The sequence below is a fragment of the Apodemus sylvaticus genome, chromosome 11 (assembly GCF_947179515.1).
Source record: "Apodemus sylvaticus chromosome 11, mApoSyl1.1, whole genome shotgun sequence".
NCBI lineage: Eukaryota > Metazoa > Chordata > Mammalia > Rodentia > Muridae > Apodemus > Apodemus sylvaticus.
Window position 1 is genome coordinate 1,451,757 of NC_067482.1, and position 22,678 is coordinate 1,474,434.

The 22,678-nt window shown below is 42.4% G+C and overlaps 1 protein-coding gene across 5 annotated transcripts in view; it reads right to left on the reverse strand.

Moving 5' to 3' along the window:
• Positions 1–486: 486 nt before the first annotated feature.
• Positions 487–22,678, reverse strand: part of Pigg (phosphatidylinositol glycan anchor biosynthesis class G) — a 51,078-nt gene continuing 28,886 nt past the window's right edge. For 2 of the 5 annotated variants that reach the window (XM_052198279.1, XM_052198283.1), the window contains one exon: positions 15,163–17,647. In XM_052198279.1, the coding sequence (XP_052054239.1) occupies positions 17,431–17,647 (217 nt within the window). In that variant the 3' untranslated portion in view covers positions 15,163–17,430. The other 3 variants (XR_007980145.1, XM_052198281.1, XM_052198280.1) reach the window with 3 other exon arrangements.

Genomic DNA, 22,678 nt, shown 5'->3' on the forward strand with positions numbered 1-22,678 from the left:
TAAATGGCAGACTTATGAACAATAAGCATGTATAGTTAAGAACTAGGAGCTTATGTACCTGTTCCACCCAAGAGTCTGCTGCAGCCTCATGTCAACAGGTACAATTTCCAAGGGCCCAGTATCCCTGCTTGGTGTACTGCATAATCAAAGGGGGAAGTCCCAAAAGGGAGAAAGAAATGAATTTAGGAGAACAGCAAACAATTATCCTTATTTTCTCAAAATTGCATTCTGAGCAACTCCTGGGATAAAGAGGAGAAGCCTGGTGATTCTGTTATTAAACTTCCTTCCCAGAGGGAGACTTAACCCAATGTCTCCCCCTCCTCCTAAGGCCCCAACAACAAACTGAGCTTTGATTTACTAGGGCTCACTTTGAGGAACCAGAGTTTATTGAGCTTATAAAACATAGGTGAAAGGTATGGTGCTCCCCACCAAAAGCAACCATCCTCCCTCTCCCATCCTCCCCTCATCCCCCACCCCCACCCCCATTGTAAAGTGTTGACTCAGCGGGTATGCCTGTGTTCCCATAGTCACACATGTGCAGTTAAGGCAGAGTCAACAAACTCCCAAAGGTGCAGGTTCTTTGGCTAGGAGGAAAGTCAAGGACAGTAGTCCTATGGCAGATATGCTCAACACGGTATTCTTAGTCTCTGTGCTTTATATTTTATACTTGTGGTTTTCTCTCAGAGAATTTCTGATCTTGTAATATTTCACTTTATCTGTCATTGATCCTCAATGGAATGTCACTGTTGGATCAATAAAATCTCTTTTAAAACACAGGATACTTCACAAAATTTATACTTTTTGGCCACTTTCTTGTTCATGGCCAACTATGGTGAGGAAAGGAATCAGATAAGGAGGCAGAAGGTCACAGACAGGCTCTTCTGGGCCTTCACTGGGCCTTTTTACAGCAAAAAGCAGGGCAGGCAGGCCTCCTGTTCTTCAAGCCTCCAGGTTCCAGGAAACCTCTGTGATAATTCTGTTCCTGCTGAGGCCCATCCAGGCTGAACTTTTCCTTTGAAGTAGTTTCTGAGTTACCTAGGGAACCTCTTCCATCATTGTTTTTTTCTTTTCTTTTCTTTTGCTTTCTGGTGTTTTGAGACATAACTTCTCTGTGTAGCTTTGGCTGTCCTGGAGCTTGCTCTGTATAACAGAGGTTGGTTTTAAACTCACAGAAACCAGCTTGGCTCTGCCCCCCAAGAGCTGAGATTAAAGATGTGTACCACCAACTGCCAGCATTCATCTCTACTCTTGATGCAACATCTTCCTGAAACTTTGTTATGTTGTGTTGCTTTACTCATAAAAGGTGCAGAAGGAAAGGAACATCTTGACTGTGGTTTGCCCAGGGGTAGGGAAGAGCTGATGCAGGTTTTTCAATGGGGGATCCAGTGACTCAATAGCTGTGAGTACCTACAATGACATTCCTGGAAAATAAAGGGCATATAGCATATATGAGAGAAGGCCGTGTCTGTTATTATATGTGGGCATCTGGGGGCTGAGGAATGGATAGAGATAGTGGGTTGTTGCTAAGGATGAGGCTGAGCCCTGATGGCATTTCAAGAGGTCCATTTTTACTTTTCTCTATGGGGGGGGCATGTGTTTAAGGGAGGAGGGAAGATGACATGGTGAGAGCAGAAATGTGGATAGGAGGAAGGAAGGGCTTTGTGAATTATGCAGTAGTATAGCAGTGTACTGACCACGCTGCTTCTGGTGTTTCAGACCATTTATACCACATGTCCTTTGAGGCCTGATACTGTTAACATCTGGTTTGTAGAAAGAAGACAGAGGAACTTAGGGACCCTAGAACCCCTCCCCCTGAAGGAAGCAGAAATGAGGTCCCTATCGTAAGTCTACCTGTTACAGCAGGACCACCATGACCCAGGCTTCCTTGGCTTCCTTACCTAAGTCACATTCCTATAGCCAGGAATGCAAGCCATCTGTGTCCAGCTCCTCCTCCATTGCCCCTTCTTCAACTCAGAGTACCTTTTCATGTTCTTCATCTAGGAAACATGAACATTTTGCTCAAAGTCGGCCTAAGCAGACCCTAGAGAGCTGTCTATGTCCTCATGTTCACCTGCACCCCAGCCTAGAGTGGTCACAGCAGTTAGCACCTCATAGGCAATAATGACGGAGGCCCTTGCCTGATATTTGACCAGTCCTGAACCAGAGGTAGGCCTGGCCTCCTCTGCTCTGCATGAGCAGAACTGGCTGTGTATCTAGAATATTCCCAGTAAGTGGCATACGGCAGATTCCACACAATAGCATGCCTATAATAGCATCTAGGAGGTAGAATATGCAGTAGGATGTAGGTGTTGGAGGAATGAGTGGGTTAGTGGGTGGAGTTAGTGGACAAACACTGACAAGGAATGGACTTCCTGATGCTCTCAAGTGTTTAATGGACTTGGAGATTTTCATTGCTGGCAGCATCCACTTTTATTCCTTCATGGACGGCACTTGTGGGGTACTTACTGTGTGCAGATTCAGTGTTGGTATGGGAGTGTTGGGATGACTAAGGTCAGGACAGGAAACAGACATCTGGTTTCATCCCTGTGGAAATGGGCCAAGTGCCTCCATAGGAAGCATTCTTGCCTCCAGTAGCAGAACCAGCCAGATTCTGAGATCTCAGGTACAGACAGGAAGGAAATTGTCCCAGCCTTGAGCAACAAGGCCAAGCACCCAATAGGTCATGTGTGCTCACAGATCTGAAAAGTCATGCCACGTGAACAGCCTGAAGAGAAAGATGAAATGGTAAAAGCAATTGTAGAAGGAGGAAGGTTTTCTGAAAACTTCTTACACTTGTCTTACTTGCAATTTTGTGTAAGACAGCCACAAATAACTGAGTACTTTACAGCTCGTGCTGGCGCTTATCACTCTTTCTAGAGGGGCTGTCCTACACAGCCTTCAGGGGGCCTCGTCTGGATAAGAGACTCGTTCCCAGTAGCCACAGGCCAGGGGGTCCTAGAGCATCTATGGAAGAGGTGATATATAAATTCCTTAGCTCTCTCTGCTTGCTCTATCAGGATCTTCAGAACACTGCCTTCCAAACTGTTTTTCCTAGGATTTTGGAAGGTCTTCCCTCCTGCTTACCCCGTCTCTGCCCAGCAGAGGTCGTCTTTGAATTCCCACATCCTCAGTTTCCCTTTGCAGCAGCACTCCCCACACTGCACCCCACAACCCATCCTTCCATACGAACAGGAACTACCCTGGAGGAGGGTCTGCGGGGGCCTACCCATGACAGCCCCTCCTGCTTTTTAAAGTGTAATTCAGGTTATTTTTTCCTTAAATGCGTGACTTTGCCTCTCCCACACTGAAGCTCAGCTGCCACTGTGCAGCCGCCTACTCACGATGCTGCAGGATGGCGGCAAGCTCAGAGCTCTTGTGCTCCCACCTTGAACCACCCCAAGGTTCTCTGGAGATAAAAGCATGTCTGGGCTGAAATGGTCATGCCTTTGTTACTTATCACCTGATCAAGGTGTAGATCTAGTAGGGGGCCTTGTATCAGGTCAAGGCTAATTGGTCTTAAAGACATATATAGGTGGTAGGGGTGTCTGAACAAGTCTTCATCCTAAAAACAGCCACTTTCAGGTGGGAAGAAGAGCCTGAGAAGATGTCTGAACTCAGATTAGAGCTGTCTGCTCCCTCCAGAAACACAATGGGGAGTCAGGTCTTCCTGGGGCCTGACTCAAGCTTGTCTTTGTATGGCATGTGTAGGAGTTTTAAGCCCAGATTACAGGTAGATAGTAGGTCAGATAGAAGACAGATGTCCAGCTGTCTGCTCGGCACTTGTTTAAGGTCCCTCAAGCCTCCAAATGTACCCTTCTCTCAAATTACATACCTACCCTTTTCCAATGAGGGGCTCACCAACCCCAAATCCCTTTCTGGGAAGCTTGATCCTCTTGTTGCACACTTCTGACTGTCACCAACAGCTGTCATCAGCTCACAGCTCAGTCTGGACAGACCATTGAGGCCTGGATAGTGTTGATAGTCAGTCTCTGAGACTAGAACAAACTCTTTCTACATCTTGCATTGAAAATTAGGACAAATTTGGAGCATATTATACTATAAATACCTATTGAGTCCTATTTACATAGTCATAAAAATTACTGCACAAAAATTTTAAACTAAAAAAAAAAATGGAAGAAGGAAGACCAAATTGTGGGTACTTCAGTCCTTTTTAGAAAGGGGAACAAAATTGTCGAGAGCCTTATTGGGGTGCCATGCCACCTGGCAGGAACTTGACTTCGACCAAGGTGAAGTTCCTCTCCCAACCTTTGAGCAGGAACTCCTGTGTTAGCCATCATCCTCTCCACCTAGGGTGGAGCACTCAGACCAAGGTGAAGCCCTTCATCCTTGAAGAACCTGCAGTTTCCTGAGATACACTAGCCACCTGTGGAGCAACCAAACCGGTTCTGTGGAGAAGTTTCCAGCCTTTGGGGGAAGGGTTTTCCTCTGCCTATATATTTGGAGTCCACCTGATATAGCTGTCTCCTGAGAGGCCCTGCCAGAGCCTTACAAATATAGAGTTGGATGCTCACAGCCAACTATTGCACTGTGTGTGGGGTCTCCAATGGAGGAGTTAAAGAAAGGACTGAAGGAGCTGAAGGGGTTTGCAACCCCATAGAAAGAACAACAATATCAACCAACCAGACCCCCCCACCCCACCCCCCAGAGCTCCCAGGGACTAAGTCATCTACCAAGGAGTACACATGGCTCTGGCTACATATGTAGCAGAGGATGGCCTTGTCAGGTATCAATGGGAGGAGAGGTCCTTGGTCCTATGAAAGTTCGATAGATGCCCCAGTGTAGGAAAATCAAGGGTGGGGAAGCAGGAGTGGGTGGGTGGGTGGAGGAACACCCTCATAGAAGCAGGGGGAGGGGGTATGGGATGGGGGTTTCCAGGATCGGAAGAACCAGGTAAGGGGATAACACTTGAAATGTAAATAAAAAAATAAATATGAATTCTCTAAAGAAATTCTCATATTGATGGGAAAGAGCTGGTAGTGATGATTTTACAGCTATGTAAGAGAGTTATGGTAAACATATATATTCAGATGTCTAGTTTAAAATCGTGTAATATTAAACATAATAAAACCTCTCAAAAGAAACAAAACAAAAAATGAAGAAGAAAAAGTTAAATTTTGGTTTTAAATTAGTTCCTTCATCTCAGTACACCTTTCTTTTATTTATTTCTTTTATTCCTACATAAACTTACAGTAATATCTAGAGCTCTTTTGTAATTCTTCTGATCCTTTGAGATACCGATTACCGGAACCTGGTGGGTCATCCCTGTCTTAGTTACCTTTTTATTGCTGTGAAGATACAGTATGGCCAAGGCAACTTAAAGAAAGTGTATTAGAAAGCCCAGTAGAGGGCTTTACAGTCTCAGAGGGTGAGTCCATAACCATCATGATGGGGAGCATGAGAGTATGCAGGCAGGGAGTCACAGCACTGGAGCAGTAGCTGAGAGCTCACACCACATCTGCAAGTGTGAAGCTAACAGGGCACCTCCTCCAACAAGGTCACACCTCCTAATCCTTCCCAAATATTTCCATCAACTGGTAACAAAGTATTCAAACACATGAGCCTACCATTGTAGTGATTTGACTAAGAATGGCCCTCCTGGGTTCATATATTTGAATGCTTAGTTACCAGGAAGTAGAACCCTTTGATAGGTTTCAAAAGCCCATACCAGGACCAGGTTCTTGCTCTGCCTGCAGATCAGGATGTGGCTCTCAGCTATGTCTCCAGTATCGTGCCTATCATGACTGCTGCCATGCTCCCTGCCATAATATAGGGCTAATCCTCCAAAACTCTAAGCCAGTCCCCAATTAAATGCTTCCTTTTATAAGAGTTGCTTCATAGTGTCTCTTCGCAGCAATAATAGAACAGTGATTAAGCATGCTTTTGGGTAGTACAAACTTGAACATGTTCCATATGCAGTATGCTGTATTCTTTTGCACATTTAAAAGTTTTTACATAGACGGGTAGTGGTGGCACATGCCTTTAATCCCAACACTTGGGACGCAGAGGCAGAGGTAGGCAGATTTCTGAGTTTGAAGCTAGCCTGGTCTACAGAGTGAGTTCCAGTACAGCTATACAGAGAAACCCTGTCTTTACAAAAAAAAACAAAAACAAAAACAAAAACAAAACCCAACACCCCACCCCCCCCAAACCCAAAAAGCTTTACATAAACTGTATTTAGTTTTTATGAATATGCTTTTTTTTAATCATATTTCTGAGATTCACATCTGACAATATTAAACCTGGCTCATTTACCCTGACATTCTATTCCATTGTATAGGTAAGCAATAGCCCACTATGATTCCTCCACTGAAGTGTTTATATCTCTCTTTTCACTATTAGAGTCAGTGGTGTAGGGAAAGCTCTTTCACCTGCTGCTGCTGTTTGGCTATAGCTTGAGTGCATCCTCTGAAAGTTCCTATGTTAGAAGCTTTGTTCCCAAAATAGCAGCATTAAAATGCTGGTGAAACTTTTTAAGAGGCAGGTTTATTGCAGGATAAAGAGGTCAATGGAATTTGCCCTTGGAAAGGATTAATGCTGGTCTTGAAGAATGAATTAGTTCTCACAAGAGTGAGGTATCATTAAAGAGCAAAAGTGGTTCCTCTGTGCTGCTCCCTGTCTCAGTCTCTGCACTCCCGCTATTTTAAGGCCATCTGCAAGGAGCCTCACAAGAGATGAGAAGCTGGTACCATGCCCCTGAACTTCCACGACAAGGCTAAATAAACCCCTTTTCTTTGTAAACTGCTTAGGCTCAGGGTTTTAAATTGTGTGTGTGTATGTGTGCCTGCATAAACCGCATGCATGCTAGTGCCTGTGGAATCCAGAAGAGGGTGTTAGATTTCCTGGAATTGAGTTATAGGCAGCTGTGAACCCACTAATGTGGGTGTTAGGAGTTGAACATAGTTCCTTATAAGAGCTGTAAATGTTCTTACCTACTGAGTCATCTCTTGAGGCCTGGCACTTTGTCATAGCAGCTGAAAATAGACTAATACACTTGCCTTACAGATGGTCTGTCAGAAACCCTGGTAAAATAGACTGGGGCTTGGCATTTGTACCAGAAGTGGGATAATGTTTGGGACTGAGCTGCCAACCTGTGGGATCTGACTGTCTCTAAGTAGTGTCAGTTGAGCTGAACCAGAGGACACTCTGCTGATGTCTGCTGCACAAGTGATTGCTTGCTTGGGGGTGTAGGTAAAATAATCTATACAGCTGGGGCTCACAGAAACATTGTGCATTATGAGAGAAACCAAGTTTGATTTCCTTCTGCATCTCAGAATGGAGAACACAACCTAACATGCTCGTTGAGGCTAGCACTATCTGCATAGCAAGGCATGATAAATACATCACAAGAAAGAAAAACTACACCTGTATAACTCATAAACACAAAAATTCTTTTCTTTTTATATGTATATTTGTGTGATGTATGTGTGCATATGCATGTATGTGTTCATGTGTGGGCACACACGTGGAAGTCTGAAGTTGATGCTGGGAATCTTCAATCACTCTACCTTCTTCTTTGAGGTAGGGTCTTGCAAAACAGTTTGCTTTAGAGATTTCTTGCCTCTTTACAAGGATGAAATTGCAGGCAGACTGCCATGCCCACCTGGCATTTACATGGGTCCTAGGATCTGAACTCTGGTTCTCTTGCTTTTTATTTTATTTTATTTGGCAATAGTTTTTCCCACTGAGCCATCTTCATAATCCCAATGCAAAAATTCTTTTTTTTCTTTTCTTTTTTTTTATTCGATATAATTTATTTACATTTCAAATGATTTCCCCTTTTCTAGTCCCCCATTCCCCGAAAGTCCCGTAAGCCCCCTTCTCTTCCCCTGTCCTCCCGCCCACCCCTTCCCACTTCCCTGTTCTGGTTTTGCCGAATACTGCTTCACTGACTCTTTCCAGAACCAAGGGCCACTCCTCCTTTCTTCTTGTATCTCATTTGATGTGTGGATTATGTTTTGGGTATTCCAGTTTTCTAGGTTAATATCCACTTATTAGTGAGTGCATACCATGATTCACCTTTTGAGTCTGGGTTACCTCACTTAGTATGATGTTCTCTAGCTCCATCCATTTGCCTAAGAATTTCATGAATTCATTGCTTCTAATGGCTGAATAGTACTCCATTGTGTAGATATACCACATTTTTTGCATCCACTCTTCTGTTGAGGGATACCTGGGTTCTTTCCAGAATCTGGCAATTATAAATAGGGCTGCTATGAACATAGTAGAGCATGTATCCTTATTACATGGTGGGGAATCCTCTGGGTATATGCCCAGGAGTGGTATAGCAGGATCTTGCAAAAATTCTTAACAGAATACAGGCAGACTCTTGAAATGAATGCACTAATTCTTGGGTAACTAATGCCAATTAAATGGAAATTTATCAAATTGCTTCAAAGGGCATTTAAAATAATCTTAAAAAACTCAAAAAGAAGGTATAAAAGATGTTGTAGATAATCACTGATTTGGATGTGGTTAGTGTCTCTTGCAGTTTTATGCATTAGAAGTGAGGTTCTTGGGGTGTGACTTTTAAGAGGTGAGGCTAGTGTACAATTATTAGGAGCTGCCTTACGATTGGAAGGGATTAATGTTAGTCTTGCATAGTGATCTATCAAGACTTCTCTTTGCTTTGCCATGGGACCTCTTCGTTTTGTATCCCTACTCACTCATCTGCCACATTGTGATGCAGTCATGAAGTCCTTATCAGATGACGTTAGTATCATGATCCTGGGTCTGCAAAACTGTGAGCAAATAAACCATTTTTTCTGCACAAAATATCAAGTCTTAGGTATTTTGTCAAAGCAACAGGAAACACTAAGACACCTGTTCATGGTCTTGCTTACAGTCGAGCTTTCTTCTGAGTCACAAATGAGTTGAAGGTTAGGATGTGTATGGTTTGGCTCCAGCAGATACTGCAGGATTGCTATGCACAGTGAAACTTTGTACATAGCATACGGGAAAGGATATTTCCTACCTCTCTCAGAAGTTGGTGTTCCTGGTTTTAGCAACTTTGCTATTTTTTTGGGTGCTGTGAAATGGAGTCTTGTTAGAAGCATTGGAAATGCCTTTATTGAGCATTTGGTATAATTTATGCTCTTTTCCTAGCTTTCTAAAAACTGTTTCTCTTTCCACTTGAAAAATAAGACTTCTGTATTAGTTATAGAACTTGCCTATCTTTTTTCCTGCAGTGATTAAAAAAAGTATCACGACCAAAAAATAAATAAAAAACAACCCCCCCCCAAAAAAAACAGCTTAAGGAAGAGTTCATTTTCTTTTCTTTTCTTTCTTTCTTTCTTTCTTTCTTTCTTTTTTTCTTTCTTTCTTTCTTTCTTTCTTTCTTTCCTCTTTCTTTCTTTCTTTCTTTCTTTTTTTTTAATTTGGTTTTTTCGAGACAGGGTTTCTCTGTATAGCGCTGGCTGTCCTGGAACTCACTCGGTATACCAGGCTAGCCTTGAACTCAGAAATCCGCCTGCCTCTGCCTCCCAGAGTGCTGGCATTATAGGCGTGCACCACCACCGCCCGGCAAGAGTTCATTTTCATTTGGGCTTACAGTACCAGAGCACTAGAGTGCATAATGAAAGGGAGGCATGTTGTGGTAGCAAGAGTACACAGCGGGCTGATCACATTGTATTGTGTATACAGGAAGAAGAGAGGGTAGAAGGCAAGGGAGAGGGGGGGGAGAGGGAGGGAGGAGAGAGAGAGAGAGAGAGAGACCCTCAAAGCCTGCCTTCAGTGACATGATTCCTCTAGAAAGGCTCCACCTTCTGAAGGTTCCACAGCCTTCCACGTGTTTAAATACATGAGCCCATGAGGGTATTTATCATCCAAACCACCACAGGTTGATATGTCCATTCTACAAACCACTTGTCTTAGTCTATTTCCTGTGACTTTGATAGAATACTTGGGGTGGGTGCTTTATAAACAATAGTTCAATTGGCTCTGGAGACAAGAAAATCCCAGATCAAGGTGTCAGCTACTGAAGCGGGCCTTCAATCCATGGTAGAAAGAAGAAAGGCAAGCCAGCAAAAGGCCAACTTGCTGTTATCAGGAACTCATTCCTGTAATGAGTAACCCACACCATAACAACTAACCAACACTATAATAATAATCCATGTTCTGTAATAATTAACTCACATCCTATTGTAAATAAAACCCACACCTTATGCCAATTAACTCACCTGTGCCATAACTAGCCCATCTGACATAACTAACCCATGCTGTTATAATCCATCTCAACAATAATTCACGCACCCCTGTAATGACGTCTTACAGTTAGGATTAGCCCTCATGCCCTTATCTCCTGCCAACATCCCATTCTCCAACAGGTCTGCACTGCGATACCCAGCATTAGCCTAAGGTTTGCAGATTCTTTCTCTCAAGTGCAGCTCTTTTTATTTGACAAAAAAATGAGTCATATTTGTTAACCTTTCCTTTAAAGACCATGCTTCCTGTTTCATTCTTAGGAAATCCTCTTGATTCTTGATCCTGAAGTTTCCTTTCTTGTGAAACTCAGTTGTTTTTTTGTTGTTGTTTTGTCTGTTTGCCTATGCCTTTAATCCATTTAAGGTATTTATTTTTGTTTATAATGTAAGCACACCTCCCATTTTATCCTTCACTATTATATGCTACATGTGTATCTGTGGGTATAAATATGTGCATCATTTGTGACCGTATCTTTTTTTTAAGATTTATTTATTATTATATGTAAGTACACTGTAGCTGTCTTCATACACACCAGAAGAGGGTGTCAGATCTCATTATGGATGGTTGTGAGCCACCATGTGGTTGCTGGGACTTGAACTCAGGACCTTCAGAAGAGCAGTCAGTGCTCTTAACTGCTGAGCCATCTGTTCAGCCCTGCGACCTTATCTTTATTAAGAAATATTATTTCAGTCTTGGAGAGATGACTCAGCAGTTTATAGCACTGACTGCTCTACCAAAGGTCCTGAGTTCAATACCTGGCAGCCGCACAGTGGCTTACAGTCCTCTGTGGTGGTTTTTGGTGCTCTCTTCTGGTCAGTGCACTCATACATAAATAAGAAATATTTCAGTCAGACAATAGTGGTGCATGACTTTTATCCCAGCACTTAAGAGGCAGAGGCAGGCAGATCTCTGACTCTAAGGCCAGGACAGCCAGGGCAGAGAAACCCTATCTTGAAAAGTCAAAATAAACAAATATAAAACCATTTCTAAGCTATTTGTAGCACCACTGTCCGTGTCTGAGCCATTTTCTACTTTGCTTTTTGCTAATGAAATCCAGTTTATTCTACTTTCAAGTGTTCTTAGAGCTCCTGGTACATCCCTACATAGATGAGATGGCCTTTACTTCATGGCCCTCTGCCTGGACAACCTGGAGCTGAGTGGGCCTTAAGTTATGATGGGTAGAACACCTGGACAGTCAACATTCTCCATCTCCCCATGGATCTGTTTGCAGTTATTTAAGTCACTGTTTACATTTTATGTCTCCTTATTGCTGGTTTGAAGACTACGTTCTGATTTCATAAGCAGCCTCACTGAAATTTCTTTTTATTATTGTATGTAAGTACACTGTAGCTGTCTTCTGACACCCCAGAAAAGGGCGTCAGATCTCATTATGGATAGTTGTAAGCCACCATGTCCTTGCTGGGTTGACATTTCTTCTTAATAATCTATTTCCCTATCACCTAATGAGTAGTGATAGTTGTTTCTTGCCTTCCAAACCCTCAGTGTATTTCTGGTCTTACCAGACTTGCTAAATCTACACCCATCTGAGTGGAGAGGGTAAGGGGATGCAGGCCCAAGGTCTCTGAAGATAACGATCATGATAGATTTCCTGGGATTCTCAGTAGGCACTTTAAGACAAATTAAGGATGTTTCTTCTGACTTTAGCCTGCTGAGTTTTATCACAATTATTGCTAATCAGAAAAAGGAACTGACTTTGAGTTCTATCAATTTTTTTTCATTTTGTTTTGTTTGTCCTTGTTTTGTTTTTTTGAGACGGAGTTTCAATGCGTAGTCCTGGCTGTCCTAGAACTTACTCTGTAGACCAGGCTGGCCTCACAGAGAACTGCCTTCTTGCACCACCAGTGTCCAGCTCAGTGGTGTTTGTGTGTGTATGTTCCTGTGGTTCACGTGCATATGCACATGTATACACACATGTGAGACAAAGATCAATCCTGGATGTCATCCTCAGGTAGGCTTCCCACACCCTTTCAGACGTCTCACATTGGCCTAAGCTCATCAATCGGGCTAGACTGACTAGCTGGCAAGCCACAGAGACCCTGCTTACCCCGCATCAGTGGGGTACACATGTGTGCTACCATGCCTGGTGCCTTCACATGGATTGTGAGAGTCAAACTCAGGGCCTCATGCTTGCAGGGCGAGCACTTTACTGACTTAGCCATCCCTCCACTCATTTATTTAATGAATTTGGATGTTATTTTTATATTTATAATAACAGAATAATGAAACACACATTTTAGTCTCTAGTGATGACATTCATGAGAAAATTGTCTAAGGCCTGATTTTTTAAAAGTAATATTTTAAGTCTTTGCAAATTTCCTTATTTTTTATTTTATGTACATGAACATTTTGCCTGCAAATATGTCTGTGCACCACATGCGTGCTGTCCTCACCAAGGCCAGAAGAGAGTGTTAGATATTCTAAAAAGGAAGTAACAGACAGCTGTAAACTTCCATGTGGGTAAACTTGGGTCTTCTGGAAGAGCAGCCAATGCTCTTAACCACTGAGCAATCTTTCCAGCCCCCCAGATTCCACTCCAGTATTTTCATTACAGTCACTCCTGCTCCTCCTAGATCCATACCTTCCCCCTTCCCACCCAACTTCATGTTTTTGTTTGTTCTCTCCCCACTTTCTTTTAAAAACTCCCTCAGTCTAATTTATATTGCCTAGCTGTTCTTGGGAGAGTGTCTGCTTTGGAGTATGACTGAACCAAGGTGACACCATTAAAGTAAGTTGACTCTCCCTCTTCTAGCAGTTATCAAATACCAACAGCCCCTCAACGCTGTGGGATTTTGGGCCCACCTTCAGTCCTCCATGCATTTCATCTGGCTTGAGCTACAAAGGCCTCCCAGCCCCTATTTCATGAAGATCCCTGACTTCTGGGGAGAGGTATGCTGCTAGTGTTTCACTTAGGGCTGAGCACTCTGCAGTCTTGTTCTCTACGTGCTGACCAGGTATGGGTTTCTGCATTAACTGCCATCTACCACAAGCAGTATCTCTGCTGAGTGTTGGGAGATATACTGATCAATGGCAATAGCATAAGTTACCAGGGATTGTTTTAACACTAAGTCCATTTAACAAAATGACTATAGTAAATTCTCCCTTAAGGACAAAGACCTGTCTAGCCACAGTTCTTTGCCTCATCAATTGTGCTGGGTATGGATTCCATCTTGTGGAGCAGACCTTAGATGTAGTCAGAAAATGGTTGGTTACTCCTATAATGTTCACACCACTATTGCACCAGGGGGCCAAACCAGTCATTGTTATAGCTTTTAGGGTTTGTAGCTAGGCGAGAGTGATGACTACTCTGGTCCTTTAGTAACATGCATAGCATCTTCCAGCACTGTGGAAGCTAGCCAGCAGGGATGAAGCTCCCAGGTCACTGAACACTTGATTGTGCCATGTTTATGCCTCAAGTATGTGGTCTCATCAGTGATGGGATCTTATTGTCAAGTTCTGAAGGACAAACTAAAGCAATGGCAATAGCCTGCTATGTTAGGGGAGGTCGGTCTGTGGAGCCCCATTTGTTAAGGCCTTTATTTTTAAGTTATTTTGGTTGACACGAAAGAAGAAAGGATCTTGGGGTAAGGAAATGGACCAACAGGAGAGGGGAGAAGAGCAAAGAAAAGCAGCAGAGATGGCTATGAAGGAAGCACATTTTGACATTTATAGAAATGCCAAAATGCAAACCATTTTATATGCTAAGAAAGTAATTAAAAATAAACTGTATTATGAAAGCAAAGATAAAATACTGAATTTTCTCTAAATTTTGTATTTTATCTGTTTAGATTTACCTTTAGCTCAGTTTTATAGCAAATTTTGTGACAAGGGACCTAACAATTCTGATTCCTTCTCCACCCCATCCCAGCTGCCACCACCTCTCCTTACCACAAACTATTAATGACAGCTGGTCTCCAGGAGTTGTGAAGGCAATGAAGAGCTTCTGATGAGGATCTGTATCGTTTTGGGTCTAGCCTGATCTACACATGAACCAAGGCCACATAGCAAGACCTTGCCTCAAGAAAAAAAGGAACTTTTGATCAGGGTTAAAAAGATGAGTCAAAGGACCTGAGTTCAATTCTCAGTACCCATATCAGGTAGCTCACAAACTTCTTTAAGTCCAGCTCCAAGGGACCCAACACTGTCTGGTCTCCACAGGAACCTGCACAAGCTTCCATGCAGGTATACACAGCTACAAATAATTTTAAAAATAATAAAAATAAAATGTCTTTAAAATCAAAGAAACTCTGGTTATTGTAGTCCAGTCTTTCACACACCCAGCACACACCGGTGTGCTTTCCCATCATCTTACGCACCACTGCTCACAAGGATAAACATGCAGAGTACATCTGTGCGGGTGTGAAAGGACAATCGAGACGTGTGTGTATGCTTCATTTTCACATACCGAAAGAATCAGGAACAAAACAAAGCTATTGGTGCTTTTTCACCTACCTTTTCTTCCTACTAGAATTTGTTCTCCTTTTATATGTAAAAATGAACTTCCTATCTTCAAAAGTCTTGTGTTAGGTAAAAGTGATGAAGAAAGAAGCAGAAATGTGAGGGAAGTGCAACACTGCAAAGCATGAAAGGAGGAGGAGGAGGAGGAAGCCAGCCTGACTAGGAAAGGGAGAGAAGGAAGTCCATTAGCTGTAGGAAGAGATGCCCATGCTCTGTCCTTGCTGAAACACCAGCGTATAGAAAAATGTGAAATTGGCTGAATATATAAATCTTTTAGGACGGTTGATCTTGATGTTCCTGACAAATAAGAAGTGGGTTGACACACGGAGCATGTCAGAATACCCATGCTTGACTGAGGCACCCAAGCCTTCTCCAATTTCTCAGTTACCCTACTGTTCCTGGAGGCTGCTCACCCAGCATGGCCAAGGTGACCCCTAGCATTTGCCAAAAGAAAACAGACAAAAGTTAATGTCATGGGGTAATACAGCTTGTTTATTGAAGGATCTAAGAAATTTAAATGTCTAAACAACAAGGAAATCATATTAATTTTCTTTAGAAAATAAGATAGATAATAAAACTATAAATTTTTATGAAACCAAATACATTGTGGATTTTTCTTTCCCTCTTTAAACTCACAAGCCCTATATACACATAGCCCTAACCCTTATTTAATCTTTGATAATTTTATACATCTATATCATGCATTTTGATAATTTTTAAACCCATCCTCCTCTCTTGTACCCCTCCTACTCCCACTAGAACTCTTTCCTCCTCCTTTCATGCCTTCTGCCCCTAGTAACAGAATTTAATTAGGGTTACTTAGATGTGCATGTGGTTATTTACTAGGCCATAGGCAACTTTTTAGTGTCTATGTGAAGATAAAAGACTCCTCCAGCAACCATTATCTAACAATAGCTCTTCAGCTAAGGATGGTAACCCAGGTACCCCTTCCTTACTCATGTTAAAATGTCAAGGAGCTAAATTCTGTGCAGATCTTAGGTAACCACAGATTTTACCAAAACCTCTCCTCATTCTCCAGCCCCTGCATTCTTTCTGTTTATTCTTCTATGATGTTACTTGATTCTTGGTGTGTGTGTATGTGTATGTGTGTGTGTGTGAGAGAGAGAGAGAGAGAGAGAGAGAGAAACAGAGACAGAGAGACAGAGACAGAGAGAGACAGACAGAGACAGGCAGAGACAGAGAGTCAGAGAGACAGAGAGACAGAGAGATAGAAATAGAGAGACAGATGGTTCAGTCGATTATTCTCCACACACTGATGAGTTATAAGTCTTTTCATTAACCACTGTCAGCTTTTCTGACCAAGGTTGAGAGCAGCCCTAATCTGTGGACAGTAAACATAAACATTTCAAAGACAGTGTGACAACATATCCATTTTGAAAAATACTAGTAGGTTTTCTCTTAGAGCCTATGACCTCTCTGGCCATGAGCTTTTGACCAGGTTCACAGCATGATGTAGATGAGGCTTCAAATCCAACCATAAAATGGCTAGTTACGACCATGACATTTGTGCCACTACTTTATCAGGGGTACATCCTGCCTGGCAGATCGGTTTTGTCAGCAGAGTCTATGAAGATGTAGACACATTCTACTGGATCAAGGACAGGCCTTTTTAATATGACAAGACTGAAATATGTTTAAACCGTGAAAAAGACCCTAAGCAGATCACTAGTTTAACCTGTACACATTCTACCTCCCTCCCCCGTTTCATTCCAACTAACTTGGAAGAGCTAACTAACACCTGAAACTAGGCATGGTGATGCATACCTGTAATCCTAACACTTGGGCAACTGAAGCAAGATAAAAAAAAAATTGAGAGATCTTGTCTCAACAACACTAAAACCTATATACTACTTGCCAATTTTTATTTTGGTATCAAAGCACAATATTCAAGCTGACAGAGAAGAGGTGGTATTAAGATACTTCACACTTTTCTAACCACAGATTTGAGTGAGCTGGATTTCTTATTTTTCAAGCATAAATTACAGTAGATGAAATGTGGATTCCAACTATCTTCAATTGGGTGATTCATTTAAGATATTTGTAAAAAACATAAAAATATTATTTTCTCATTAAATGTTTGTTTTGAAAAATATAATTATTTTGTTATATTAATATACAGTAGTTTTATTGAGGGTTGTTGAGACATAGTCATCCTATGCAGCCTAAGTAGTCTGGAAATCATAATATTCTGGGTTCTGACTTCTTGAGTATTATGCAAGTGTGTTCTACCTTGTCCACAAACACATTATTTTTTAAATGAATAATGTTTTGAGATGATTTAGTTTTCATGTCAAAATCTATTAACTCTGGTTTTAAGAGTTTGTAGGATTGTTGGGTCTTTGATGTAGTCCCTGTAGCGCACACACCTCCTCCTACAGGGCTCCTGGGCTCTTGAGATAAACAAAATGATAAAGTTCAGAACTTTTTCTTCCATCACTTTAAGCACATATAGTCACAACCCACTCAGAGGAAATTAAAATTTCTGAAAGTTCAGAGTGATTATCAATAGGGAAATTTTAATACATAAGTATTTAAAGTGATCTTAATCTGCTATTTAATTTAAATCTAAAATTAAGTTATCCACTCATTTCACAGGCTTCACATTCTTTTCTTTCCACCTCAGAATAATCTTGCATGTAAGGAGTTCAATATTCAAATCCATGATGCAAACAATAACTGAAGAGTATATCAGCTCCAGACATCTGTCTCCACCTAAGCCCTCATGTGGCGAGTCTGGTTTGTGGCAGTGAATACTGCACAAATGGCAGCCGTGATGAGCAGATGCATTCCTTCATAGAGAAGCTTTGGGGAAAATACACTCCATATGAATAAGTGATAGCGCAGAGATGTCACCAGAACAATGTATGTGGCAACAGGAACAGAACAAATCAGTGCATAGCAGAAGCAAGCACGGCTCAGTGCTGAACCACTATTAACAAAATAGAAAACACATGTCAGAGCATGTCACAAGAATACCACATCCATACCTCTATTTTAAAAATAACAATGGACACTTGCTTCTGGACTAGAGGGCATCACGATTGCTCTTCTGGGTACCTGTTGGGTCACTGCACATGATGATAACTGTCCTGCAGGTGTACAAGGAAAGTCAAAACTAGGGTGATAAGATGGGTCAGTGCGAAGAAAGGCACTTGCTGCACTTGCTGCTAAGCCTGACAAAGTTCAATTCCTAGGACCCATATGGTAAAAGAACATTGACTCTTATAAGTTGTCTTCTAACCTATATGTGTGTCACATAACACACACATACACACATACACACACCAAATAAATAAATGTAATAAAAATTTAAGACTAGAAATTATTCCTTTATAAAGGAGAGGTAAAAACCTCATAAATTCATAAAATCCAAGAACAAAACATAGTAAATGTCATGAGAAGGGCAGCATCTGCCCCTTGAGCTCTTACAATTGGATCCAAATGCTTGTGAACCATGGGAGCTCCATTTCCTGTGGAGCTATGCTAGTTACAAAAAGCTATTGTGTTATGTCAGAAGCTCTCATCTCCATCTTTGATCATCAGTGAAAGTTGCCTGTGACCAGTGGAGACCATGCTTCATAGAAACGAAGCAGTAATGTGGACTGAACAATGTGGAATGAACATGCCTAAAAGGCCACAGATATGCTACAGGTCAACATAGGGTTGTAGGAGGCAGCAAAACTGGAGTGTGTGGCAGGGTCCAGAAGCCTGGCCTTTGAGGATTTGTAGGATGCATACAAGACCTTTCAGAATGATCAGAGGATATGTGTAGGATCTATAAGCTAGGGTTATGGAACTTACAAATCTAGGATTATTGCAGACTTGTAAGAATAAGATGTATTTTATTTTATTTTATTTATTTATTTATTTATTTATTTATTTATTTATTTATTTATTTATTTATTTATTTTGGTTTTTTCAAGACAGGGTTTCTCTGTGTAGCCCTGGCTGTCTTGGAACTCACTCTGTAGACCAAGCTGGCCTTGAACTCAGAAATCCACCTGCCTCTGCCTCCCAAGTGCTGGAATTACAGGCGTGAGCCACCACCACCTGGCTTAAGATGTTTTTTATGTAATGCTTGTATTGATGGTTTAAAAGCAAAAGGAAAGGTTTGTATGGTAGGAATGGTATGCCTGAGTGCAGCACATGCCTTGTTAGGGTATGCACTCAGAGGCAGAGTGACAAGTGTGTGTGTACATGGCTGTTTGTGCATTGTGTGCATCTGGGTAAGCACGGTCTATAAGGCATGTTGTCCTGTTGATTGGGCAACTCTACTATCTTAGGACATCCCCCAAACATTTCTTATCTCTATGCTCATTATCCAATGTTGGGCACCACCAACTACTCAGTAGCCAAAAGACAAGACAGTTCTGAGCACCAGGCCCCCCTATTTTTTCAACTGGTGTCACTGGTGGACTGTTTTAGCTAACCTCTCTTCCATAACACCACCTCAGTCTTCACTGGCTTCCCATCTTGGTCTTGACACATTTTCTCCTGTTTAGTTCTCCAACTGTTAGATCACACTTGACCCCTTCCGCAGATGGTTCCAGTACTTGTGCTGTTTCACTCCTTGTACTTGAACTGCTAGTCCCTACTTGGTACCTGGCCCAAGGGGAAGGGTTATCTTCCCATAGCCCATGAGAATGCCACTGCCTCGAGAACAGTACACCAGTGTTCCAAAAAGTAAGTTCTCAGTACAAGCCTTGTGGGTAAAGAGCCTTGGCTGCCCTCTCCAGTGAGCATAAATTGGACATTTGTGCTGAGCCAATGACTTACCAAATGGAGTTTTTTTCTTATCTGACAGCACACAGTACTGGGTTTCTACACTGACTTGTGGGACAGTTTTTAGCATTATCCATGTAAAATATTGTGCATATTGCTCCTATAATATCAGCAAAGGACTTTTGCATTGTTGCAAGCAGACAGCTCACATCAACCACAACTTCCAAATTCTGTCCCCAACAACCTCATGAAATGTATATTATATTGATAAATCACATTTAGGTTGTATAATTTAAGAGGGACTGTCTACTGACTGCCTCAAAGTACAGGCATGGAACATCTACAGGCAGGTAAAGTTCAAGCATTCCTGTTGTCAGGCTTACAGCCTTACTAAAAAAATGTTTCCTCCCCTGAATAGCAAAGTATCACGCTGTGGGAAGTTATCTGTTTCTCTCTACAATTCAAATGTGGTTTACCAAGGAGGATGCTTTTCTTTCTGGCTGAAGCCACTACAGTTTCTTGTCTAGTTTGAGAGATTTCTGTAGTTAATGCCTGAGCATCTGTACCTGAGGAAAATGCAGAACCAGTGAATTAGGATGTCACTCTAGTCTTGGGCTTGCTGGGTTCAATGCTATCTTGGTCCCTCTATGAAGATACCAATAGGAGGTTAGATATTGAGTCTGGAGCTAAGAAGAGACTCCATGCCATAGACATGAACGACAGAACAATCCATGAAAGAAGCTAAAACATAAAGCCAGAGACACAGTGACACTGGCAGGAACAAGGGTATGCAGTCTGCAGGTCTCTGTGGTCAGCAGAAGCCTGCAGACATCTCAGGAGCAGTTAACCCCAACAGTCACTGCAGCAAGAACCACTCTTCTAATCACAGACAGGCAGAGAGGTGGGAACTGGGAAGCCCCAGATTCACATGTATGCCTCCGATATGGGACTTGAAAAGGTTCTGTGCTGATAGAGCTGTATGAGAGGCAGGTCCAGTGTCACAGAAGGAGGGTAGCGTTCTATGATTCAGGTACATTAAGTAAACAGGCACAGCTGGGTCCAAGAATATATGGCTAGTAGCAGTGGTAGTGAACTTCTGGATAACTCTAAACCTCTCATGGAGCCTTCTTTCAGAGAAGAACAATACATAAATCAAAACTAGAAACAAAAATGAGATAGAGGAATACTATAGAGAAAATAGGCAGAAACAGATCAGAATGTCTGATCAAGCCCAGAGAGCTATGCACACCCCAACAGTGGGAACCTTGAGCAAGCTAGACCCTGGGAAGTGACTCCATGCCAGTAGGGGGCACAAGAGCCTAGACTGGCTTAGGAAAGAGTGACATTCCCCTGTACCTGAATTTGAGCACTCTTAGCTGTTCACTGACTCAGAATCTGTTCAGTCAGCAGCTCCTCTAACACATTCCAAGGGGTTTCTGGAGGGCCAGAGCCCATGTCTTTGGTCTCCTTGCCCTCAGAAAAGAACTGGCAGACAAACATGAAGTGGCTCGGAGCTGAGCTTGAAGTTTCCCAGTCCCCACTCCCATTTCTTGACTGAGATCAGAAGAGTGTCTCTTGCTGTGGGATATCTCCAGGTTTCCTCTGCTGACCCCAATGACCTCAAGACTGTACATTCTTGCCTTTGCCAGTTGGTGGCTGGCTCTGTTTCTCCTTTGGTTTTGCCACATGGCTTTCATTATGGGTTTTTTTCTTGTTCTGTTGTTTGAACAGAAAAACCTAAACCTTGTCAACAGAGTCCCTCAGACCTGACTCAGGCCTTTGATCTATTAAAGAAAATAAATAAAAAGATTCTCTAACTTCTGGAGTTATATAAAATACATATAAACATATATAAAATAATTGTACTGGCTGAGGCTGCAGTTATCACAGAGAAAGGAGCTTCAGTTGGGGAAGTGCCTCCATGAGATCCAGCTGTGGGGCATTTTCTCAATTAGTGATCAAGTGGGGAGGGCCCCTTGTGGGTGGTACCACCTTTGGGCTGGTGCTCTTGGGTTCTATAAGAGAGCAGGCTGAGCAAGCCAGGGGAAGCAAGGAATAAGAAACATCCCTCGCTGGGCGGTGGTGGCGCACACCTGTAATTCCAGCATTTGGGAGGCAGAGGCAGGCAGATTTCTGAGTTCGAGGCCAGCCTGGTCTACAGAGTGAGTTCCAGGACAGCCAGGGCTATACAGAGAAACCCTGTCTCGAAAAACCCAAATCCAAAAAACCAAAAATAAATAAATGAATGAATGAATGAATGAATGAATGAATGAATAAAAAGAAACATCCCTCCATGGCTTCTGCATCAGCTCCTGTTTCCTGACCTGCTTGAGTTCCAGTCCTGACTTCCTTTAGTGATGAACTGCAACGTGGAAGTATAAGCCGAATAAACCCTTTCCTCCCCAACTTGCTTCTTGGTCATGATGTTTGTGCAGGAATAGAAACCCTGACTAAGACAAATTGGTACCAGTGTAGTGAGGTATTCCTGTGACAACTTGACCATGTTTTGGGGAGGACTGTGGAAGGACTTTGGAACTTTGAGCTAAAAAAGTCATTAGAATATTAAGAGCTCGGTGGAAAGTTCTGTAGGAGCTTGGAAGACAATGTTAAGAACAGTGCAAAAGATGGAGGCCTGGCTTGGGAAATTTCAGAGGGAAGATAAAGACTCTTACAGTGGCCGTGTTTTGATTGTGAAGATTCTGTGGTTTTGGTTAGCTGGGGCTGAAGAATCAGCTGTGAGTAACAAGATACCAGAACCACTAAAGCAAACCTTTGTGTTACTGGGACTATTGATGCTGATTAGCTGGAGCTAAGAAATTAGCGGTGATTAAAAAGAGACCAGCATCATTGAGATGAAATCTTCTTGGAAGTGTTTTCTGAGAGCACAGAAAGCATGTTCCAGAGATAGCCACAGTTGTATTTTGTGCTGTGGCTGGACTTGGTACTGTTTAACAGTCACCCAGATGGTACTGGTTTTGAAGGCATGAAGGGGTCATGAAGAGCAGCTGAGGCTCTTGGCACAGTGAGAGGCCACGGAAGGCCATTGGTGAAGGTGCAGCCTCAGTTGCAATTGATGGCCCAGGACTTGAAGGGGTCATGCATAGGAGCAGAGGCTTGTCACGCTGATGAGAGCCTATGAGAGGCTATTGGTGAAGCCTAATTACAGTGGAAGATAGCAGCGTTTTGGAGATGCCAGTACCATGCGATGACCACCAAGAACAGCAGCAGCAGTGGAGTA